Here is a 22,045-nt window from a genome sequence, read left to right as displayed (position 1 = left end):
AGGACCTCGGCCAGCTCAGACAAATACGACCGAGCTGCAGGTCTTGCAGCGCAAGTCGTATAAAGTGGAAGCGGATACGAACAAAGTAAATGACCACAGCTGTCGACGTCGCCTTGATAGGACTGCCATAACGTAATTGAGATAAGGTACAATGAGCAGGCTCTTGCAGTGGCGACACGTGTGGTTACATAGGACGCCTTTCTTTTGTGAGATCAACGAAGCGCCATAGCAAGGTGACTAGAATGCTGGCGGATACATGAAATAATACTAGATTAGCTCACTCCTTCATGCTTACGGTAATTATTGACCAGAAAAAAGAAGTCAGGGGTGCGACTCCGCAAGACTAGAAAAAAGCGTACGTGCTCTTTGAACGAGTCAGAGACCGTGGATGCATGGTGTTCAGTTTGGGCTTGAATGTGAATGAGACTGTCGGTAGTATTCCCACGTGTTATACACCGGCATTTGTACAGCGTTCCACCTTTGTCCCGAAAGACTGTGTTGGCAAATGAGAAGGAAACAGGGTAGAGAAGTACCTGCTGGAACTTTCTGGTGAGGAAATTTGTTGTGATTGTTAAGTTTGACTTCGAGTTTCCTGAAGATAGATAGATAGACAGACAGACAGATAGATAGATAGATATATAGATAGATAGATAGATAGATAGATAGAAAAACATTGTTCTATACATGGAGTGTTTGTAGGATTGGCACACCCATCTAGATGCAAGCTTTGATATATTCGCCCTAGCGTCTTTTTTGGCCTGCTGGATTGAAGACCATAAATAAAAAATATTGTATCGTTATACCCTTGTATCGTGATATCACATTGAATATTTGTGTACATGTATGCCAACATAATCATGTATGTTAGAGCAAATGTCTTCACTGTAACGTAGTGATGTTAGTCGTGAAATATAGATGTGCAGAAGTGTATGTGCCCTGTTACTGGAATGGTATGAAGCCTTTGTGTTCTGTACATGCTGTAAATAAACTTTTTCTAAACAAATAATTGAGAACTACTCCTCGGCGAACTTGTGGGTTAAGAACAACAGAAGTGTCGGTGTGTACATGTGCAAAAACAAAGATTGAGAAAATTTCGAAGTTTTAACAGTAAGGGTTCTGCCACCCCAACGACCCGCCAAAGCCCTCAAAGAGAAATATTCGCTTTTTGTGGACGTTACAACAGCAAGCCAAGACGTCTGGGCCAGTTCTGAAAGCTTGCGTGAAACGAAAAGACGCCCTTTTTTGTTTACTTCGAGATAGAAACGATAACAGAACACTTGACCTAAGAGTGCTTCAGGATATAAAAAAAAAGATCTACTTGAAGATGACTCGCGAATCATAGCTACACGAGTAGATGTATGGCTCTGTTTTCCTGAAGCGACTCAAAACATTGACGCAGGAAAATAAGCCGTCAAAGGAACGCCGCTACCTGACGTCTTCAAGGCGTAACCCTTGCGGATAGCGTGCTTGGGTGATTGCCCAAGAGCCCGCACTCTCTTGTCACACCTCGATTTACCTCGCCACGCCAAACTTCGCCGCGAGCTTGCACACCGTGGGCGCCTTCGGCCGACAGCATGAAGTACATCGGCCTTCTTCAAGGCTGCAAAGTGATCGCTGTTGTCCCCTTGTAAGCGAGGAACCGAAACCCCACGTGTAACAGGAGGCGAGGCGATCCGAAGTTTTAACACAGTTCATGGAGGAAGGAGGAATTGCTATATTTGTGGAGCTCGGTTATACTACCAGTTTCCAGTTGCGCAGCCATCAAGACAGTGCGCGTTAGTTAACCTAAAGTCTGCTGGCACTGAACCCCGCACTGCCAGTTTGTAATAGGCAGTGGTCGAAGGTGTACAGTATTATATTACCATATTCAAACAGGAGTCGTCAATAGCGAGACGTCATAGAGACAACCAGTTGCTCACCAAAAAACAACAAGATGGACGTCACGAGTGTTATCGGAGACTACGGCAAGTTCCAGAGGAACGTCTACCTCTTCTGCCTCCTCAGAGGTATACCCAACGGCCTTCATCTGGTCATCTACAGCTTTTTTCTGCCCACGATCGAGTACTGGTGTGCGAGGCCGGACAGTTTGGCCGTGAACGTGACGTCAGAACAGTGGAAGTCTCTGGTGCTCCCGAACTCGACAGCCGACGCCTATATATCGTCTCTCAGCTACGGTCGTTGCCGGATGTTTGACTTCGAGCTCTTCAGCAATGGTACTCCGGTTTTCGGTAACCAGACGGTGCGCTGCAATCACTGGGAATACGGACAGAGCTACTACAGGAGTTCACTGGTACAGGAGGTGAGTGCTTGTGAGAAGCCTTACGAAGCATTTTTTTTTCTGTCGTACCGAGATAACTATGTCAGAAATTTTGCGAGCCCTAGTTTGAATGTTTGAAAGTTTATTGCCGATGTACACGTACACTACAGAAATGCACGTCAAAGTCACACTGTCTATTTAAATAACAAGTCTTAACTGTAGGAGTACATAATGCAGTTCCACGTATTGTTTTGCGCATTTGTCCTCGTAATACATTCAATTATCATGTAATACCTGACAATGTGTATTAAAATACCATGACTTAAGTTACTGTTTGTGCAAATATTGTCATTTCAAATATTGCTTAGCGTACTTGCATATACAGTTTTTCAATAAGTGATGCTCTGTGAACGTGAGGTTTTCGGCGATGAGCAGTTTGTGATACAGTGGTCTATTATAAGGTTACGCCCTTTTAGGTTCCAACGCTTCATAGCTGTTTGGATATGAACGCGTGACCATCTTTAATGTTGAGTGATAACTGAAACGTTGTGCCGCTAAGCCCGTAGATGACGGTTCATTTCCCAGCATGGGGGCCGCAAAAATATGAGTGAGCATTGCGCTATACGACAAAGAAAGTAGTAGACTGGCACAAACACGCCAGCTGCACTTGGCGTGTTTGGGCCTAACGTATACTACTTTCCCGGCCCTACCCAGATTGTGTAGAATTGGTGGAGCGGCCATCAATAAAGAATCGTTCCGGAAAATGGGCTTTCGGTACTCCACGCACTGCAAAAAGAAATTTCTACTTACTCCATATGGTTACATACAGCTGTTCACAAAATGGGTCACAGCTGGTAAAGAGCCGATGTCTTACATTTTCACAAATTCCGCACAATACGTTAACCGTCAGTGAGTGACATACTCATGATAACGGCTCTCAAAATATGGAAGTCCACGTGCGTATAGAAAAATTGTTGAACGATTTAGAGTACTTGGTACTATACTGTGGAAAATCTGAAAGCCGTCCCACCAGTCACAACATAAGTGGTGAAGAAGGCATTGGAAAAGTGAAGCGATGCGAAGGTTTAGTACGATTTTAACTGATAGACACCCGCCGTTTTTCAGGATGGATGCACTATTGTAGCTCAAGTGCATCTGTGATATCTTTTCTAAGATATATGTCAGAAAATTCGATGCCCTACACGACGGCATATTGCCTTAACGAAGTGTTTCGTGAGGGTAACATTATTTTTATTTGTGTATCGCAAATGAAATGAGCGAAAAATGACTCTTGTGCATGTTTGGTAGGGAAAGTAGCCTGAACTTTGTGCGTTGATCGGTCTAGAAACAAGGCGCGGCCGGCTTGGTCATGTCATGGAAGGCCTAAAGTGGTGCGCCGTGCCAAGCCAGGGTTACCTGTGGTTTTCTAAACCTGGCACAATAGCACTTTCCGGAGTGTGATGTGTGGGATCACCAGAGATTGGTGTTTATACATATACCGCACCTGTCCTTCAGATTCTACCTCTGTCGAGTGGATTTTCGTTTCTTCTAGCCAATGCCTTTTCTAGAAAGATGCCTGCGACTTGAGCCGAAGAGCAGGTTGTCGGCCCTCTCCTGTTCTCTACTTCTGCGCTATCCCGAACGGATGAATGGATGGATTGATATGGCTGTACCTATTAGATCGGATGGTGGCTAATGCCACGAAGCCGTAACACTTAGTGAACCAAAAACTAGATTTATTTTTTCTTTTAAATGGTGAGGCTGAGGACTGGTACTTTGCAGTGAAGGGTTTAATTCTCACTCGTGCCTTGACTTTAGCCACCAATCAGATAACCTCTTTCTAGTCAATTCTACCCGCCTAAAGTCTATTTTGCCCTCCCTGTCTCTAAACCCCAGTGCTTTGAAAAAACTATGCGCCATAATCCTGATCTACAGGGTGAAGCCCTTTACAGAACATTATCAAGTGTTCGGCAGTTTCCTCCTCCTCCCCACACGCACTGCATACCGTGTCTACCCCTTCGTATTTGGCCCGTAATGTCTTGGTTCGCAACACTCCCGTTCTCGCCTCGAACACTTGAGAACTACCCCGAATATTACCATAGATCCTTTCTTTGGTAACATCCTGCCTAAAAGTTCGATAGATCTCTAGTACGGACTTCATAATCACGGCAATTCTCCACATGTCGGTCTCAGCTTCCTTCACCTTCTTCTTAACCGATAATTCTTTTGGGTTTGGCCCCCTGCTGTTTTCTAAGTATTTACCCGTCAGTTTTCTGGTTCGCTTCCACCAAATTGTATTGACATTATTCATGTACAAGTAGCTGAAAACCTTCCTAGCCCAATGCTCCTACCGTCTGTCACTTAATCACTTCTCAAATTTTATCTTGCTGCTAGCTTCACTGCCCTCAAATGATGTGCATACCATATTAACATGTACTCCCTAATTTGGTGTATTCCCGTGAGCTCCTAAGGCAAGCCTACCTATTCTACTTTGCTTAATTTCTAATCTTGCTTGAACAAGACCGCATTGCCGAACGTCAGACCAGGAACCATGACCCCTATTCATATTCCTCTCACAACATAATGCCTATTGTAATTCCACAGTGCCCTGTTTTTCATCACCGCTGCATTCCTGTTACCTTTAGTCGTCACGTATATTTCGTGTTCCCTTAGGTACTCGGTCTCATTGCTTATTCATACGCCCAGATATTTGTATTTATCTGTTATCTCTAGCGTCATCTCCTGTATTCTAAGCTCACTACCTTCATTATCATTAAAAATGATGACTGCTGATTTTCTTACTGAATCAGAAATCTAAGCTATCTCCCTCATTACCGAAGATGTCCACCAATCTTTGTGAATCTTCCTTGTTGTCGGCCATTAGCTCTGTATCATCTGCGTACATAAATACTGGTAGTGCCTGTTCAATGAGTTTTCCTTGTTTGACGAAAGAGAGATTGCAGCCAAGCCCACTTCCCTCTAATTTGGCCTCTAATACTTGTAGGTACATCATGAATAACAATGGTGACAGAGGACACCCCTGCCTAATCCCCCGTTTTACCTCTGTGGGCTTGGATACCTGTTTTTCTCACTTTATAACTACCTTGTTACCTTTATAGATATCCTTTAAAAGATTAGTGACGCCATCTTCCACACCTAGTGTGTCCAGTATTCCCGACAAGTCCTCTTGAAACACGCTATTGTACGCTCCCTTGATATCCAAAAATGCTAGCCACAGGGACCAGTGTTCCTTTTCTGCTATTTAGATGCACTGCGTCAGTGAGAACATATTCTTCTAACCTCCTGTGTTTCCGAAACCCATTCTGCAGTTCCCCCAGCACCCCCTCATCCTCTATCCATGCCTGCAGCCTTTCTTTTATAATCTGCATTGCCAGCCTGTAGACCACTGATGTCACTGTTATAGGATGGTAGCTGTTTATGTCAGCTTTGTCCCCCTTTCCTTTATAGATCAAGCTCATCCTGCTAAGTTTCCATCCATCGGGAACTTCACCATCGATTATTATTTTGCTCACTGCCTCTCTCAAAGCCTGCTTAGACTTCGGACCTAATGTCTTTATCAGCCTAATTGGAATGCCATCTGGGCCTGTTGACGTACTACTAGGAACCCTTTTCTCCGCCCTTTCCCACTCTCGTTGTGAAAATGGAGCCATCGCGCCACTTGATTCATCCTCGTCTATTGTGGTGCATAAGGCACTTGTTTGTTGAAATTTTGCTGTCACCCTTGTTCTTATATATTGTGAGCGTAGTCACCGACTCTTCTTTATCAATTTGATAAATGTGTCATCATCATTTGTATAATTCCTCATCTGTAGATATCATCTTCAGTGTGTGCCAGCTCGAGCTCGTCTCGAATAAAGCTCTTTTGTTATTTCCCCCCGTGAGCTCTCTCATTTAGTAGAAAATATTGCGAAAGGGCTCCAAGATAGATTTATGTCAACTATACCACTGCACATTGTGAACCCAATGGCAGGCGAGGATTTCGAGGAGGTTACTTTAGATGAGCTGGCAGAGATAATAAGGCACTTATCTCCTTCGGCACCTGGACCAGACGGGGTAACAAATGCAATGATAAAAGTAATATTCGAGATTTGTCCAACTGAAATACTTAATCTGGTGAATTTTTCTTTGACAAAAGCTTGGATACCTGCGGAATGGAAGCTGTCTAAAGTGATTCCACTTCTTAAAAAGCAAGAAAAAGGATTCGCCTTGGACAATGTAAGGCCAATATCACTCACGTCGAATCTGGTTAAGCTTATTGAAAGAGCTCTGAATGCCCGGGTAATGAAATATATTGATAATAACGCAATATTACACCCCAGTCAAATTAGTTTTAGATCCGGTTGCTCAATATGGTGTGCGCATGTTGATTTAGAAAGCCGAATAGAACTGGCTCGGCGTCGGTGCCAATATTGAGCTTTAGTTACTCTAGATTTGGCTAAAGCGTACGATAGGGTTGAGCATTCAATTTTATTAAAACAGATGTAATATCACCACTTTCCCAACTACATCACTGCGTGGGTGTCGGAGTTTTTAAGACGGAGAGAATATTACTGCTTTAAAGATGAGTACTAATCGAAGAGATATAAGCAGACACGTGGCGTACCACAGGGAGTGTCCTGTCGCCAGTTTTATTTAACATTTTCTTAAGCTCCATTCCATCAACTAAGGATATTCAGTTATATGTGTACGCGGACGATATTGCTTTCTTTGCAAGTAATACCGACCTTCAATCATTATACCAGAGTCTACAAAATTATCTCAATATGATAGAAAGAAAGATGGCTTAAAAATATTCATATGACCCTGAACGTAAAGAAAAGTGTGCTTCTTGCATTCTCTTTTCTGCAGCCTATCAACATCTCGTTGATGTACAGTAATGAGCTCATTCCGCAGGCGAATTCCCTTAAATATTTGGGCATCATATATAATGACACGTTAAATTGGAGAAGTCACATTGATGATGTGTACTCCAAGGCAACACGGGCCATGGGGTGGCTACGGAAGCTTGCAAACCGTAAAGCGGGTTTAAGAAGAGATGTGCTAATAATGATATATAAACTTTATGTGTGGCCCTTCATGGAATTCGGATGTGTATTATTTTCTGGCAGCGCAGCTTATAAAATGAGACACCTAATACTGCTGGAAAGAGAAGCGTTGCGTTTGTGTCTGGGTCTACCAAAGTTTGTTGCAAATAACGTGTTGTATATGGAAGCTCGCCTACCTTCTCTGCTAAATAGGTTTGAAATTCTTACTGTGCAAGAATTCTTAAAGATATGCAGTTCACACCAAAGACTCTCATTTTACGCTTTCATTCAAGAACCGACTTTATTTTTCGAAACCCATTGGTCGCGACTACACACCCCGCAAATAGTATTTGCACAAGCGCTACTAAAGCAACTGAATGTAAAAATTAGACATGTTGGTCCAATGCACAACCTAAAGTCAATGCTTAGCATACAATTTGATGATATATTTCCTCATAAAGCGAAACAATTGGCATATAGGTATTTAAATGACCAGTTAGCAGATTATCTAGCTCACCTAGAGATAAGCAATATCATAGCGACTGATGCATCTGTGTCAAAAGAAAAGGCTGGGGTTGGCATCTTCTCTCCTTCTTTGGACTGGTCCTTTTCGATTCGACTCCCGGATTATACCCCGGTATTCATTGCAGAATTATTGGCCATTGTTCTTGCCCTACGCAAATTACCCTCAAGCGAATCATTAGCAGTTATCATCACAGATTCGTTATCAGTTTGTAATGCACTTTCTGCGGCAGTAAACTCAGAGCTGATGAATACGTTTCGGCATTTATTACCAAAAAACGTAAAAAAAACTGCATTTGCTATGGGTACCAGGCCACCGTGGATTATATTTGAACGAAATGGCGGACTCTTTAGCAGCAGTATCCCTGGGTGGGTCCACCATCCCAGTTTTGCCAGATACGGCTTACGTAACCGCGCTAAGGTTCCGAAATGCTTGCCTGCAATGGGGAAAAGGTAATTTGGGGAAATTCAAAGATTTCGAGCATTTGAGCTATTGCTGGAATAAACAGTGGTGTGTATCTCGCCAGTTAGAGGTCACTTTTACCAGATTGCGCTGTGCAGTACCACAACTAAATTATTACCTTAATAAAGCTCGGCTCAAGGCGTCACCGGTATGCATTTGGTGCAACGAAATTGAAACAATTGAACATTTCTTTTTATTCTGTCATCGTTATTCTTATCAGAGAAAAAGATTTTTAGTAGCCCCATTACAAAAGCTAGGAATACAAGTAAATCTACCAGTAATTTTATCACTTGGCGGAACTTCATTTGGTTACTGCCACAGGGATGTATGCTCCGCTGTGTTCGATTACATCAACGCAACTAAAAGATTACCATGCTAGTGAACCCCTACCTTTTCAGATCTTTAGTTTATACTTCGTAGTTATGTCTTTCAAAAACAAAAGATGGTTTGACCGCTTGCTCAGCAAACATTTTTGTTTTTTGGTAGTATTATTTTAAGCTACTTTTTCAGATTGGCTTCATTTTCATTTTAGTTTCATTTAAGTATCCTGCCACCCGTTCTTGGCCCATCCCCCTTTGTGGGTAAGCGCCATCCATCAGAGGTCATCAGCATCAGCATCAGCATCTTCCTCATAAGTGGTAGACGGTGCTTCTCGATCCCCAAGTCCTCTCGCACGTTACCACTGGAGCTCTGCTCGGGTCGTCGTCTACTACCACCTGCTATGGCAGTGCAAGACAATCCTGGTTCATCCAACACCACCAGCCCAGTGCAGCCTCCGCCGTCGACCCTGGCCATACAGAGCCACCAGCGCTATCCGGCAGTGTTCTCGGGTCTCAAAGGGTTGACGTTAAAGAATGACTACGCACCTACAGCCTCGTAAGCGAGTTAAACAGGTGGGATACTCTACACAAATTACGTACGGTCCCTTTCTACCTGACTGATGTTGCCAAAACCTGGTTTTGGAACCACTTCCAAGATCTTCATGTCTGGGACACGTTCGCACGGCAGATTTGTCAGATTTTCGGTTCCCCCAGTGTTCGCGCTAAAGCAGCAACGAAGAAGCTTGCTGAACGCATTGAACTGGTGGGTGAATCATGCACCTCGTACATTGAGGACGTTCTTGCCTTGTGCAAGCGAGTAAACTCATCTATGCCTCAAAGCGACCTAATACGCCCCATTATCAAAGGCATAAATACCGTCGCATTCAATGCCCTTGCGTCACAAAATCTTTCCACGACTCAAGATGTCATCACCATTTACCAGAGACTAGAAGAACTTCAGTCTCTTCGTTTCTGCCATGATGCCTCAGACACTCGTCTTCCTGCGGCCCTCGACATCCGTGCCCTGGTCCGCGACATCGTTCGTGAGGAGCTTCATGGGCGCTGCTGTTCCTGCGCTCCACCATGTACTCTAACCTCAGCTCCAACCAACTTGTGGGACATCACTAGGCAAGAGATTGTGTCTGCGTCACATCCACCATGTTCCTCCGAATCCAGACCTCGTCAGGTACCAACGTACACAGAAGTTGCGGCGCTCTCAGCACCCACCACTATCCCAGCGGCTACACCAGGTGGTCATGTACCTGTGGCGTCAGTGTCACCACCGATGCTCCCACAGCCCTATTACACCGTGCCGCCTCCTCCTCGCCCAATCTGTTATTATTGCGGCTATAGGGGTCACATATCTCGATTTTGCCGATGGCGCCAACGGGACGAGCAACGTGGCTACGCTACAGAGGAACGTGGACGCTTCAGTCCACTCATGAACTATCAGCGCACGCCGTACCGGTCTTCCTTTCAGCGTTCGCCCTCTCCACCTTACAGTATGGGTCTGCCTGTGAACTCCCGTCAGTCTCGCCGCTACTCACCATCTCCCAAACGCCGTTCTGTGTCGCCTCTGCGACCTGCCTCCAATGTTCTGAATGCCCATTCGGAAAACTCCCCAATGCAATTTTAGGAGGGGAAACTGCATCCACCGTACAGCCAGCGATTCCAATAGACAGACCATCGAACTTGTTAACAGTGTTAGTAGAAGGTATACGCGTCGAAGCTCTAGTAGATACTGGCGCTGCTATTTCGATTATTCGCTCTGACCTTTGCTCCCGTCTCCGCAAAGTCACAACACCTTACTCGGACCCGTCTCTCCGTGCTGCGACGAACGCCATTACTCCACCACTCGCCCAGTGTACAGTTCGTGTTTTCATAGGCGGTATTCGTCATCATATTACCGTTGCAGTTCTCCGTGAGTGCACCCACGAACCCATTTTGGGGTGGGATTCCATGTCGTCTGCATGCGCTTCTATATCTTGTCGTCAGCGCCTCATCCACCTCAATCCCACTGACTCTTCTGTATCGGAACACTGAGAGCGCATTCGTCTTGTCACCACTTCAGATTATGTTCTTTGGCCATCCCGAGAAAAAGTAATTGGCGTTAATTGCATCAACATTGTGGATGGCGACGTGCTTCTACTACCTTACGGCCACATGGTACATCGAGGCATTCTGATCATTCCAGGCCTTGTTCGTTTTTCAGAAGGGTCTGCTTTTATTACTGCGTTAAATCAGACTCCTGAACCCTTATCGTGGGCCTGTGGATCAACAGTGACATGCGCTATTGACCCGCATTCTGTTGCAAATGTTGCCCTTCCAAGTCAAGAAGACCAACCAGTGCAAAGCGCGCCGCCAGTGAACTCTCCCACTCCTCTATCGGTGATGATAAGCCCTGATCTGACAGCAGCCCATAGTCGAGAATTGCCGAATTTATTGAACAGACATCGCTCTTTGTGTGACGTTCATTCTGCTGTCTTTGGTATGACAACTTCGGCGACTCATCGAATTCAGACTGACGGCTCCCAAATTATTCACCAGCGCCCATACCATGTGTCTCTTACAGAAAGGAAGATAATCAAGGAAAACGTCTCAGACATGCTTCGACAGAATATCATAAGTCCTTCCTCGAGTCCATGGTCTTCGCCAGTTGTTTTGGTGCAAAATAAAGACGGAACAGTACGTTTTTGCGTTGATTACCGGCCGCTGAATAAAATAACGCGCAAAGATGTTTACCCTTTCCCACGAATCGACGACGCACTAGATTCGTTGCATGGCGCAAAGTATTTTTCCAGCCTATACCTGCGATCGGGCTACTGGAAAATACCAGTGTCCGAATCTGGCAAAGAGAAGACGGCTTTTGCCACACTAGATGGGCTATATGAATTTAACGTAATGCCTTTCGGACTTTGTAACGTGCCCGCTACCTTCGAACGTATGATCGATAGCGTACTGCGTGGCCTGAAGTGGAAAACCTGCTTATGCTACCTCGAACACATCATAGTGTTTTCGTCTACCTTTTCGCAACATCTGCAACGTCTCGAGGAAGTCCTAGGTTGCCTTGCAAAAGCTTGTTTAAAGCTGAATACGAAAAAAATGCACCTTCGCAAGCAAGACGATCAAGGTTCTAGGGCACTTACCCCCGAATGCAGAGATGTTACTTGACTCGTACTTGACTCGTTCTTTACTCAAGACAGTCTTGCCGGTCGCCATAAATCGTTCTCGAACTTGCGGATGACTTGAAGGCGACTTGGCTCGGTCGAAGTCAGGACAAGTTTCAAGTCAGCTGCGGGGCTAGCTTGAAAGCGACTTCACGCGTTATTCCAACATGGCCACCTCTCGAATGGACGTCGCGTGAAAGGTGGCCGCTTTTGAGTTTGCTTGTCTCGCCATAAGCGTAGCATTTTTTGAGGCGCACTGCCTGCCGAAGATTCTTGGAACCGCTTTACGTGACCAAGGAAATCCGATGGAGTTGTACGACGAGCAACAATTCCACGCTAGGTACAGATTCATGAAGAACGCCGTGGGGCAGCTGCTCGTTATGTTGCCGCTCCGTGAAAGTGGGGACAACCGAAGACAGCCCGTGCATCCAGTGTTACAGCTACTGATGGCTCTCAGGTTTTACAGCGCTGGCACATTCCAACCAGTCACCGGAAATTTAGTCCGCATTCCGTAGTCGACAGTGTGCCGTGCAGTCGGAAAAGTTACGCTACTCATCGCAAAGCACCTGTACGCGATGCTGGTGCGCTTTCCGCAGCCGGCGGACTGTTATGAAGTGGCTGAGTTCCCTTGCGTTACAGGTTGTGTCGACTACACACACGTGCGTATTAATAGCCCCGGTGTCGACAACGCCGAAGTGTTCCGTAACCGCAAAGGCTATTTCTGTTTTTCTATAACACGACGACATTTTCCGTCTCTTCCGGTAAAAAAAAAAAAAATTGACTCGGTGCTGTGTCCGTGTGCCTCGTCTATTCTTTCGTCCCGTCTAGGGCGCTGTTTCTCGCTCAGAAAGGCATCGCTTGTAGCACAACGCTACGTAAAATTACACACACATAAAAAAGAGGTGCCCCTATTACGGGTTTTTTTATCCGCGTCACCATCATGCAGCGATACATTGCTGCACCCCGCGAGACAAAATTCTGCCGAGGGCAATGTCCTGACGCCCGTTTTTTCTCTTGTTTACCAAGCTCAACAAAAGGATACGAATCACATTTGTTCCCAGAACTTTTGTTTTCATAATAACTGCGACCTAGCCCATACAGGCATGCACACAGGCGAACAGAAAGGCAAATACCGTGAAAATCGAGTCACCTCGTGAGCCAGGTCAGCACAAATACATGCCATGGCGTTCGACTGAGAAAAAAAAAAAACGACGAAAGAACCCAACGCGATGCTTGTTTCGCCTCCAAACAAGCAACTGTGGAGAAACGCACCGCATTTGGGTGGCCACTAAAACCAGCGGGCAACGAACGCTTTACAGAAACAACACTGCGCATCGCTTTGGTGGCAGCCACTGGCAGGCACCACGTGCCGCTCGTTAGCCGTAAAATGGCAAGAATATGCTTGTGGCCCTTCGTTTTTATCGTTATTTTAATACGTATGGTCTTTTTTTGGTGTAACGCATGCCTTACGCGAACAACTTCATTATTACCCTCGTTAGCAGGCGAGCAGCGTGTTTCTGCTTTGAAGCTCGTTCTTGACTAGACCAAGCAAGACAGCCTGAGCATCTATGAAACGCGAAGGCTGACTTGGGCGTTTTGAAGTCCGCTGCTTGCTTCGTGCCGACTTGCTCAAGTTAAGTTGAAGTCGCGAGCCAAGTAACATCTCTGCATTCGGGGGTTAGTCAGCACAGACGGTATTCGACCAGACCCTGAAAATCTTGCCGCCGTCATTGTGCTTTCCCGTCCGTTGTGTCAAAAAAGACCTGCGCAGTTTCCTCGGCTTGGCAACCTACTTTCGGCGCTTCATACGAGATTTCGCAAGGCTTGCATCTCCACTCCATCAACTGCTCGCAAGTAACACGGCATTCGTCTGGTCCGAAGACTGCGAAAAGGCTTTCCTGGCGTTGAAGCAAGCCCTGACATCCGACCCGGTACTATCTCACTTCGATCCAGGTGTACCCATTCTTCACACTGACACCAGTGGTCATGGTCTCGGTGCCGTTCTACTGCAGCGTGACAACACCGCACTCGAACGTGTCATCAGTTACGCCAGTCGTGCTTTGACTGCTGCCGAGAAAAATTACACAATAACAGAAGAAGAGTGCCTCGCGGTTGTATGGGTGGTACAAAAATTTCGTCCATACCTTCACGGCCGCCACTTCACAGTCGTCACCGACCACAACGCATTGTGCTGGCTTTCGTCGCTAAAAAACTTATCAGGCCGTCTTGGCCGCAGGGTGCTTCGTTTACAAGAGCACAACTTTGATGTCATCTACAGGTCTGTTAAGAAGCGCCAAGATGCTGATGCTCTTTCTAGCTGCCCTCTACGCAACCATGATAGCCCATCGTCACCAATTTCCACCGTGGCATTACCCATCGCGGGACAAGGGATTCCGGCCGATGGCTAGGGGGATGATTGGGAGCAGAGGCCAAAGCCTCCTTTCCCGTCATTCTAGGCGGGTGCAAATGAACGTTATTTCTCTCTTTCACTACCCATCGCGGGTCTCAGTTGGCTAAGATCCGGCCGCCCATCTACCCTTGTGTCGCATCAATGCGTTGACCCTTACTGCCGCTTCATACTAGCACGCTTAGAAGGCACATCCGCTCCTTCGAACGCCCGACTTCGTCGACAACTGAAACAATTCAAGCTTCACGATGGTGTTTTACATCGCTATATTTACCACGTTGTAACCAAATAAGTACTCGTTATACGGCGTTGTCTACAACGTCAGGTTCTTTAGACATTCCATGATGATCCTGCTGCTGGGAATCTCGGCTATCACAAAACGCACGACGAATTACGCAGTCAGTTCACCTGGCCTGGCCTCTCATCCGCCATTGCCAAATATGTTTCTCGTGTGCCTTAGGTCAATGGCGGAAACGACCCACTACTGCTCTTCCCGGCTTTCTCCAACCTCTTCCTTGTCCCGCTTTGCCATTCAAAGTCGTCGGGATAGACTTGTACGGCCCTCTTGACATGACCTCCAATCAAAACCGTTGGATTGTGACGGCTGTTGACCACCTCCCTTGTTACGCGGAAACAGCCTCGCTGCACGCTGGTACAGCCACTGAAGTAGCGGATTTTTTTCTGCGTAACATATTTTTACGCCACAGAGCTCCACGTGTTCTGCTCAGTGACCCCTGAGCCTTTCAAACATCCTATGTGACATCAGTGCGTAATCTATCATCGACTGCAGCCTTCCTACCTCCCATGTTATGTGCCCTTCATACTTCTCATGACTGTTGCAAATGAACAAATCATGCATTTCACACATATCCATGACCATTTTCCCTGTTGGGTCGGTATACCCACCTATATCTTCTATGTGCGCATTCATATTTCCTAGTATATTCATCTCGCACTCTCCTCCTAATTACTCAATGTATTTTGATGTACACTTCACCATTGCCTGGTTTTCCTCTCTGGCCTTTGCTACCGTCCACAAGTACACCAAACTAAGGAGTGTTATTTGCCCTGCCATTTTCCCTTTTAGCCATAAATGTTCCTTGCACTCCTGTTTGACCCTCTGCAGTCTGTACTTTTATGAATGAATGCCCCAATATCACCCCTCCCCCTTTTTGATGCCTTCTGTTCTATTACAATATTCCCACGCGTAGTCTGAATTGTTAGGAGGTTTATCAATGTCCCTAAGATGTGTTTCTACAAAACCGTATACCGTCGGCCTCTCCTCCCTTAACTGTTCTTCTATCTCTTCCCACTTCAGCCTGTTGCTGCCACCCTGCATGTTAATATACCCTACGTCAGAATTGGCTCGGCCCTCATAGCTACGCCTATTTCTGCCCCGGACTCTACCTGTCCGAGATATTGGTGCCATTTTGAAATCGTACCTGTCCGTACCACCTGTCAAAGAGTCTCCCTGGTTGTTTTTCTCGTTACTAGCTATCCTGCACCTGGAAAAACCCGCGTGCCCCCCCCCCCCTCACCCAGAAAAAAAAACTACTGCGCGCCCTGCAAATAGCCAACCCACCTCGTGACCTAGCCTCCCACCGAAGTGAATTCTGTCTCGTTAAAATTCACCCCACCTATGCACCTCTCTGTTTATTTCCACCACCTCAAAGCCTTTTTCTCGACTCATCCGCCATATCTCTTGGTTTGCGTGGACAACCGCATTTTGCAGGTTGCCGTCAAGCACCGGTACCTAGGACTACCTGTATCACTACCTGTACCTGAGGAGAAATGGCGCGCATGCCATCGACCCCTTCGCCAGTGTGGTCGCCAGTCCTTCCGTATCTTCATTTAAGACATCGTTTGAACCGCCTGAAATTATCAAAAGGTTTCATCCATCAGCTGTAATTTTGAGTTTTGCACTCCCTTGCCTGATGACTGCTTCCAGCTTGCGTCCTGGGAACATCCCTACTGCAACGCTCTTGTTTCCTCTTAACCTCTCTTTAGTTGCTTCTGCGGAGCGATTCTAATTCGAGTCCCCGGAGATTATCAGTTGCTGTGACTTTTCAGCGGGTGCCAGGGTCGGCTGTGAGTGCTCGCTGCAGTGATCGCTTTAAACATTGCCGTCTCTCAGATTAAAGCAATATCTACTGCCATCTTAGAGGCAACACGGTCATGTCTTTTTGATGGCATCACTTCCGAATCCAGCGGAAGTAGTAGTGTCGGCTGCAATCGCTCCTTGCGGACAAAGCTCCGAACTACGAGGAACCTCCCGTATCCACGGGAAAGCTTGCGACGTCGCAGGCATCTTTCTAGTGGAGGCGTTGTCCTAGCACAACTCTTGAGGGGGCGTTGAGCTAGCCATACCATATGGACGATTTGCCGAAGCGGAGCCTGCGCGCTACTATGTTTAATCACGTGACCGTAAACGGGCCTTATCCGAGCCTTAGCGAACGTGTTATGCCAGCGAAGCGGCCGTGGCTGTAGGCGCCGGTAGCTGGGTTTAGAAGCCAACAAGGCAGCACCCGTGCAGACGTGACCACCCGCTTCGATCCAAACTCACCCTTGCTATTCGCCCATTGTCATCACAGCAATAAATAAGTGGTGAAATCAACTATACCGCTTCTTGTCATCTGACGCTGGGGACAACACATCACGTATGTACTGTCTTTAATAAGGAGATTAGCTGTGTTTCTTTAGCCATGCATGCTAAGCCTCGTCTCCGAGAACTTGAGAAGGAATCCATAAAACACTGCAAATTACGGACAAATAGATCGTTCTCGAAGCTTCAGGACGTTTATATAAAGCGAATAAACGCGTGCGTTGTGAACTTACGGGCCACGCAGCACAGGACTGCGACACGATAAGATCGAGGCAGAAGGAAACTGCACCCAGAGGGGCCACCATGATGACCTTCTCTACCGTGGCCGTCTTTCTGCCGTGGCCTTCTGCAGCACTGCTGGATATCCGCGTCGCGTCGTCTGCTGGGCGCCCCATAGCGCCTACTTCGCTTTCACTCTCGCACACGCTATGGGGACACCGAACAAACGACAGAAAGTGGTTGTTGATCAATGCTGCAGAAGGCCTCGGCACAAAGACGGCTATGGTAAGGAGACGTTCTTGTTGTGGTGCCATCTAGATTTGAATCATCAAACCAGTTTCAGTTTTCAACTTCCGACCTGTGAATTGTGGCGCACCTGCCATTTATCTGTCCGAGTGAGTCGTGTTGGAGTGTGTCCATTCTAAACCTAAGTACTTTTTTTGCTAATGTAAGCACCAGCCTTACGGCAATTTGAAAGGACATCGTCGCTACCGAACATGTCACGTTTTACTGAACAGTGTTGCTGAAATCGTAGCTGAAGTTTATCAGGAAGGTGAAGTTTTGACTAAAAGCCTGTGACACAATTATGAGTCTGAATAGGAAAGTCACCCGCAGAGCTCTCATTTGCGTCCTCTCGCCACATTTGTCTCTTTGTACACATATGCGCTCTCTGCTTCCCCATTGTTGAGTATGAATTAAACACTCAAATTTCTTACAAACACGTTTTCTAAACACACAAATAGGTGCTATTATAATCCCGAATAGCCTGAATCGTAAGCAGCCCTTGATCTAGGTCGTATCAATTAGTTCACGACGCTATGTCTGCCGACACGGCCTCATCAAGTCTGAGGCCCACAGAGCGGCTTAGGCTGTTCCAGAGTAGAGTGCCTAGTACTCTAAATGGTTAACAACTTTTCCTAAGCAAACATGTGTACATGCGTATATAGTTGTACACATGCACAACACTTGTTAGTGCCCCTTATTACTGGAGTGTTATTCTTTTCTTGTTCTTTGCACATAGTGTAAATAAAGTTTGTTCTAAACAGTATTTTCTTAATAGATTAATGAGGACTCATAATGAATAAACGCTTCGTCTTAACACAGTCGCACGAAGTCATCAGCCATTTTGTGTAAACACAGCACGTCACGAGATCGAACGTGGGCCATGGCACCCGCATTTAAGATGGATTGAGTGATATGTGGGGTGGAACACTCCAAAACCACCATATGAACATTTAGGATAAAGGCTAGAATGCGTGAGGCCCGAGTACTTAGATAGGGGCGTGCACCTGAGAGCCCCAGGGGGTCGAAAATTCCGATGCCCTGAACTACAGCGTCCCCTCACAATCATATGGTCGTATTGGGACGTTGAGCCCCAACAGTTCTTATCACTGAAAGTACTTTACTGCCCCAAAATGAGCTAATACCCTCGTATAGGACATCTATGCGAATTCACTTTCAGTGGGACAGGGATGCCTGTAGATCGAGGGAGCTTGCATGTATTCCTAGTCTGAGATGAACTATTCAGCCTGTGCGGATTTTTCGGGGACCATGGAGCATGCTCCTCGTGCTCCAGCCCTAAAGACGGCGCGCGAAAAGCACAGCCTTATTCGATTTCAGCTCACGTAATAAGCAGTACTTCCGGTAATCAAGATTGATCTGGAGTGTTTCATCGCTTATGGCGCTTCTCATAAAATCCGAGCGCTCTCAAAGTCACCACAGGTAGCTGGCCGCAATACCAAAATTTAGCCCCGCCAAGGTCGGGATGCTAAAGGAACTGATATACGGGAAGGGGGAAGGAGGTCTGGTGGAGAAAATGGCTCTTAGCGCTGCCATTTGAAAGGACGCATTTCGATTGTTTTACATGTGGATCATTTCTCAAGGGGACTTGGCGTGAGTATTCCAGAAAGATAGCCATACTTATCTGCCGATTGTCTCAAATCGGGTCTCCAATTGAGAAATATAGACATCTTATCCAACGGGTATGTCTGAACACACAGTGACAGCAATGAGTGCCTTGCAGAGAAATAAGTTCAGGAGACCCCTCCCGTCATGGTAGCTTCCGCGAACAAAGCGTTGTCAATCACAACACGTGAATAAAAAAAATGCGAGCACCGGTAGTTCAAATGAGTTTTGTGAAATCCCGCAAGGTGGTGGAAGGTATAGGAAAGCGGAAGGTATTCCTTTGTCAATGCGAGAACCATTTAGTGAATTCCTACATCTTATTTTCTGCGATGCATCGGGCCGCTACTAAACACCCATAGGCTACGTGTCTGAGACACTTGTAGTAAGTAATACGCTCTTGGCGGCACTTAAATTATTCTGAAACCTTAATATATTCTGAAACGTGCAGTGGGACCTCGTTTGCGACCGAGCATGGACACGGAGCCTGGTGCAGACGGCCACAATGAGCGGAATGCTTGTGGGCACTCTGGTGTCCTCACTGGGTGACAGGTTAGTTTACGTGGTTATGCGTTTGTTCTCGTAGTGAAATGACGAGTGCACATGTGACAGTAGGGCAGTAAGACTACCTAACACTATGCAAAAACATTCGTAAATCACACTCGCAAATGAAGTTTGTACATTTCAGTGACACTCTGTGGCAGCCAAGGATTTGACAGTGTATAAGCCCGTTAACGTGAGGCACATTCATTCAAAGGCTGCCAACATAATATTTAAAATAAATGAAAATGTCGAGAAACATTTTGTGTTTCAGAGAAATAATTGTATCACAATATAAACAAATATTTTAGCATCTTACTATCGCTCATGCTTATTGTAGCAAAACAGCCTTTGGGCTAGTTGGTAGAGGTTCATTGTACACTTGCAACTTCCTACTGCAAGTGTGCGCCTGCGTTGTTCTCCTCTTCTCCAGTCCCTGCTATACGTACTGCACCCCACTCTTTGCTTTCCCAGTGAACTCATGCTATATTTGGTCGTAAATCGAATGCAACGACTTACTCGAACCACAGGCGATATAGTTTTCTGCTGGCAGCGAGAATTCGAAAGAGTTAAGCAAAATATTTTCATATTCCCGCTGGAGCTCCTCCCTCCAAGAGTCTTGTTTGCTGAAAGGTGTGATACCATCGAATTTTGAGGCCCTAACAAGCTTCTTGTGCGTTTACTCTGTATACAAGGACACCCCACACGAATGGTGTGATTCAGCGAATGTATAGCATGTATTTTCATTGTAATGTATTTTATTGTACCCATTTTGCCAACGGAATCCTATCTCTAGCGCTTCCAGCACTGACGTAGCTCCAAGGGAAGGGCAACGACAGTTGTAGTGACGTCAAAACAGACTTGTAGTGAGCATGGGCATGCGCAGGGTTTCCCGTCTGGTGTGTGAAGATTCATATCAGCAGCCACATTCCCTGTTATGTCTGTGTATGGGACTGACTTTACGCCCCCCTCCCCCTTTTTTTGTCCAAATGGAAGTGAACCATCCCCCTCGCCCCTTGCGCAGCCCTGTGGTAGTGAGGTGAGTGACGTCGGCCATGTAAGTACCGGTAAAGCATCCAGGCTGCTGCAGCTGCAGCCAGTCAATGCAACTATCTGCACGTTATGCAGGTGCTCGTGTGGCTTGTGTGTGCGAGAGCAGACAGCTGCGTCATAGCTTTGTGTGGTCACTTGACCAAGCCACCTACACTGCTGCGTTACTGCCTAACTCAGTGCGCAAAAACTGAAACTGAAAACTGTTCACATAAAAATGGCGGCAATTATTTATTGAGAATACATGAATCTTGGTGCGTCTTTCATGCTTCTTGGAGCTGCAAGAAACGCTTGCAGCAAGGAACGTGCGTACCACAAATATGGTACACTACCTCCCCTTTGAGCACAGTACTGCATCCAGCCGAGCGATCGTGTGTAACAAAATATTTCAACGAGAAATGAGATGAAGAAAGTTTAGGCAATTATAGTGCTTCGTTTACGATTAACTCGGGGCATGTTCGCTATCTGTTCTCTTGCATTAGGACACAGAAATACGAAAGGTTCCGAAATGAAGACGCCATGTCGCAAGAAGACTTGGGTAAAATTGGGAAAATGGGACATGAATGAAGAACCTGCTTAAATGAATAACTAATAGACGTCCAGATCAATCGACGGCTATTACGGTATTTTAATCAATTATTGCCCAACATATACTCGGATATACGTGCACTGATAAGGGTGGTCTCGGTAAACAACCACAGGGAAAGTTTCAGTAGCTTTTGATGTTTTCACTGATTGACCTATCGGCTTAATTGTTACAGAGATAGAAGGAGCGAGAAAAACTAACGTGCCATGCTTTCACGTGAGCTGTATAATATCAGTGGCCTTGTGCTTTCCGAGTTTCCGGCTGGGAAGTTTCGAAGCGAAGGTGTTCTTGGTCGAATATTCTATGTCCGCCGATCCAAGGTAACGGTTTTGGGAATGATAAGCAGGTATGCGCCAATGATATTAGGTAAATATACTGCTCACCGCTGCTCCACTAGAGATGAAAGCAACACTGAGCCGAACAAACGGGTATATACCACGGAAGTCTGTGTGTACAATCAGAAAATAATCAATATTATAAACACGCATGTGACACCAAAATTCGGTAAATCCAAATACGCTCAACTTCTAGCAAAGGAGAAGGCAAAGGATAGCCAAATAAAGGGCGTGCGAGTTATTATAGGCACATCACTGTCACGTGATACCTTGTAGTAAGAAAAAGTGGTGACTATACTGTCATCTCAAAGCTTCATAAAAAGTGTTTAATTAGATAAGTCATAAAACACATCTGAAAAACGTGAAAAAACTTAATACTGCTCTAGCCGGACCCATGGAACACCACCTGCTTTGCTGTTTGCATCGATGCCCACGAATCGGAGATGGTTCAATTTTTTTTTTGCAGCCTTTCGAATTTGTGAGCAATCATGGTTACTAAAAAGTTCGTGTTTTGTTTCTATCCGTGATCTACCAGCTACTAAAATTAGGCTCTCTTAGGATAATTGATAGCGCAGACTAATAACACGATCAAAAGAAGGAACCGTGCTTTGTTGTCTTGAATGTGCTTTA

At 46.0% G+C, this 22,045-nt stretch overlaps 1 protein-coding gene across 3 annotated transcripts in view; it reads left to right on the top strand.

Annotated features, from left to right (window-relative positions):
• Positions 1-202: 202 nt before the first annotated feature.
• LOC119179239 (organic cation transporter protein) overlaps positions 203-22,045 on the top strand; it is a 61,503-nt gene continuing 39,660 nt past the window's right edge. For 2 of the 3 annotated variants that reach the window (XM_075869113.1, XM_075869112.1), the window contains exons 1-3: positions 203-549; positions 1,400-2,299; positions 19,356-19,456. In XM_075869113.1, the coding sequence (XP_075725228.1) occupies positions 1,934-2,299; positions 19,356-19,456 (467 nt within the window). In that variant the 5' untranslated portion in view covers positions 203-549; positions 1,400-1,933. Of the gene's footprint in view, positions 550-1,179; positions 2,300-19,355; positions 19,457-22,045 lie in introns of those variants that run through there. The other variant, XM_037430307.2, reaches the window with a different exon arrangement.

Source organism: Rhipicephalus microplus, chromosome 7, assembly GCF_043290135.1.
Source record: "Rhipicephalus microplus isolate Deutch F79 chromosome 7, USDA_Rmic, whole genome shotgun sequence".
Taxonomy (NCBI): domain Eukaryota; kingdom Metazoa; phylum Arthropoda; class Arachnida; order Ixodida; family Ixodidae; genus Rhipicephalus; species Rhipicephalus microplus.
Note: the sequence above shows the minus strand (reverse complement) of the source record. Positions and strands in the feature narration are given on the sequence as shown.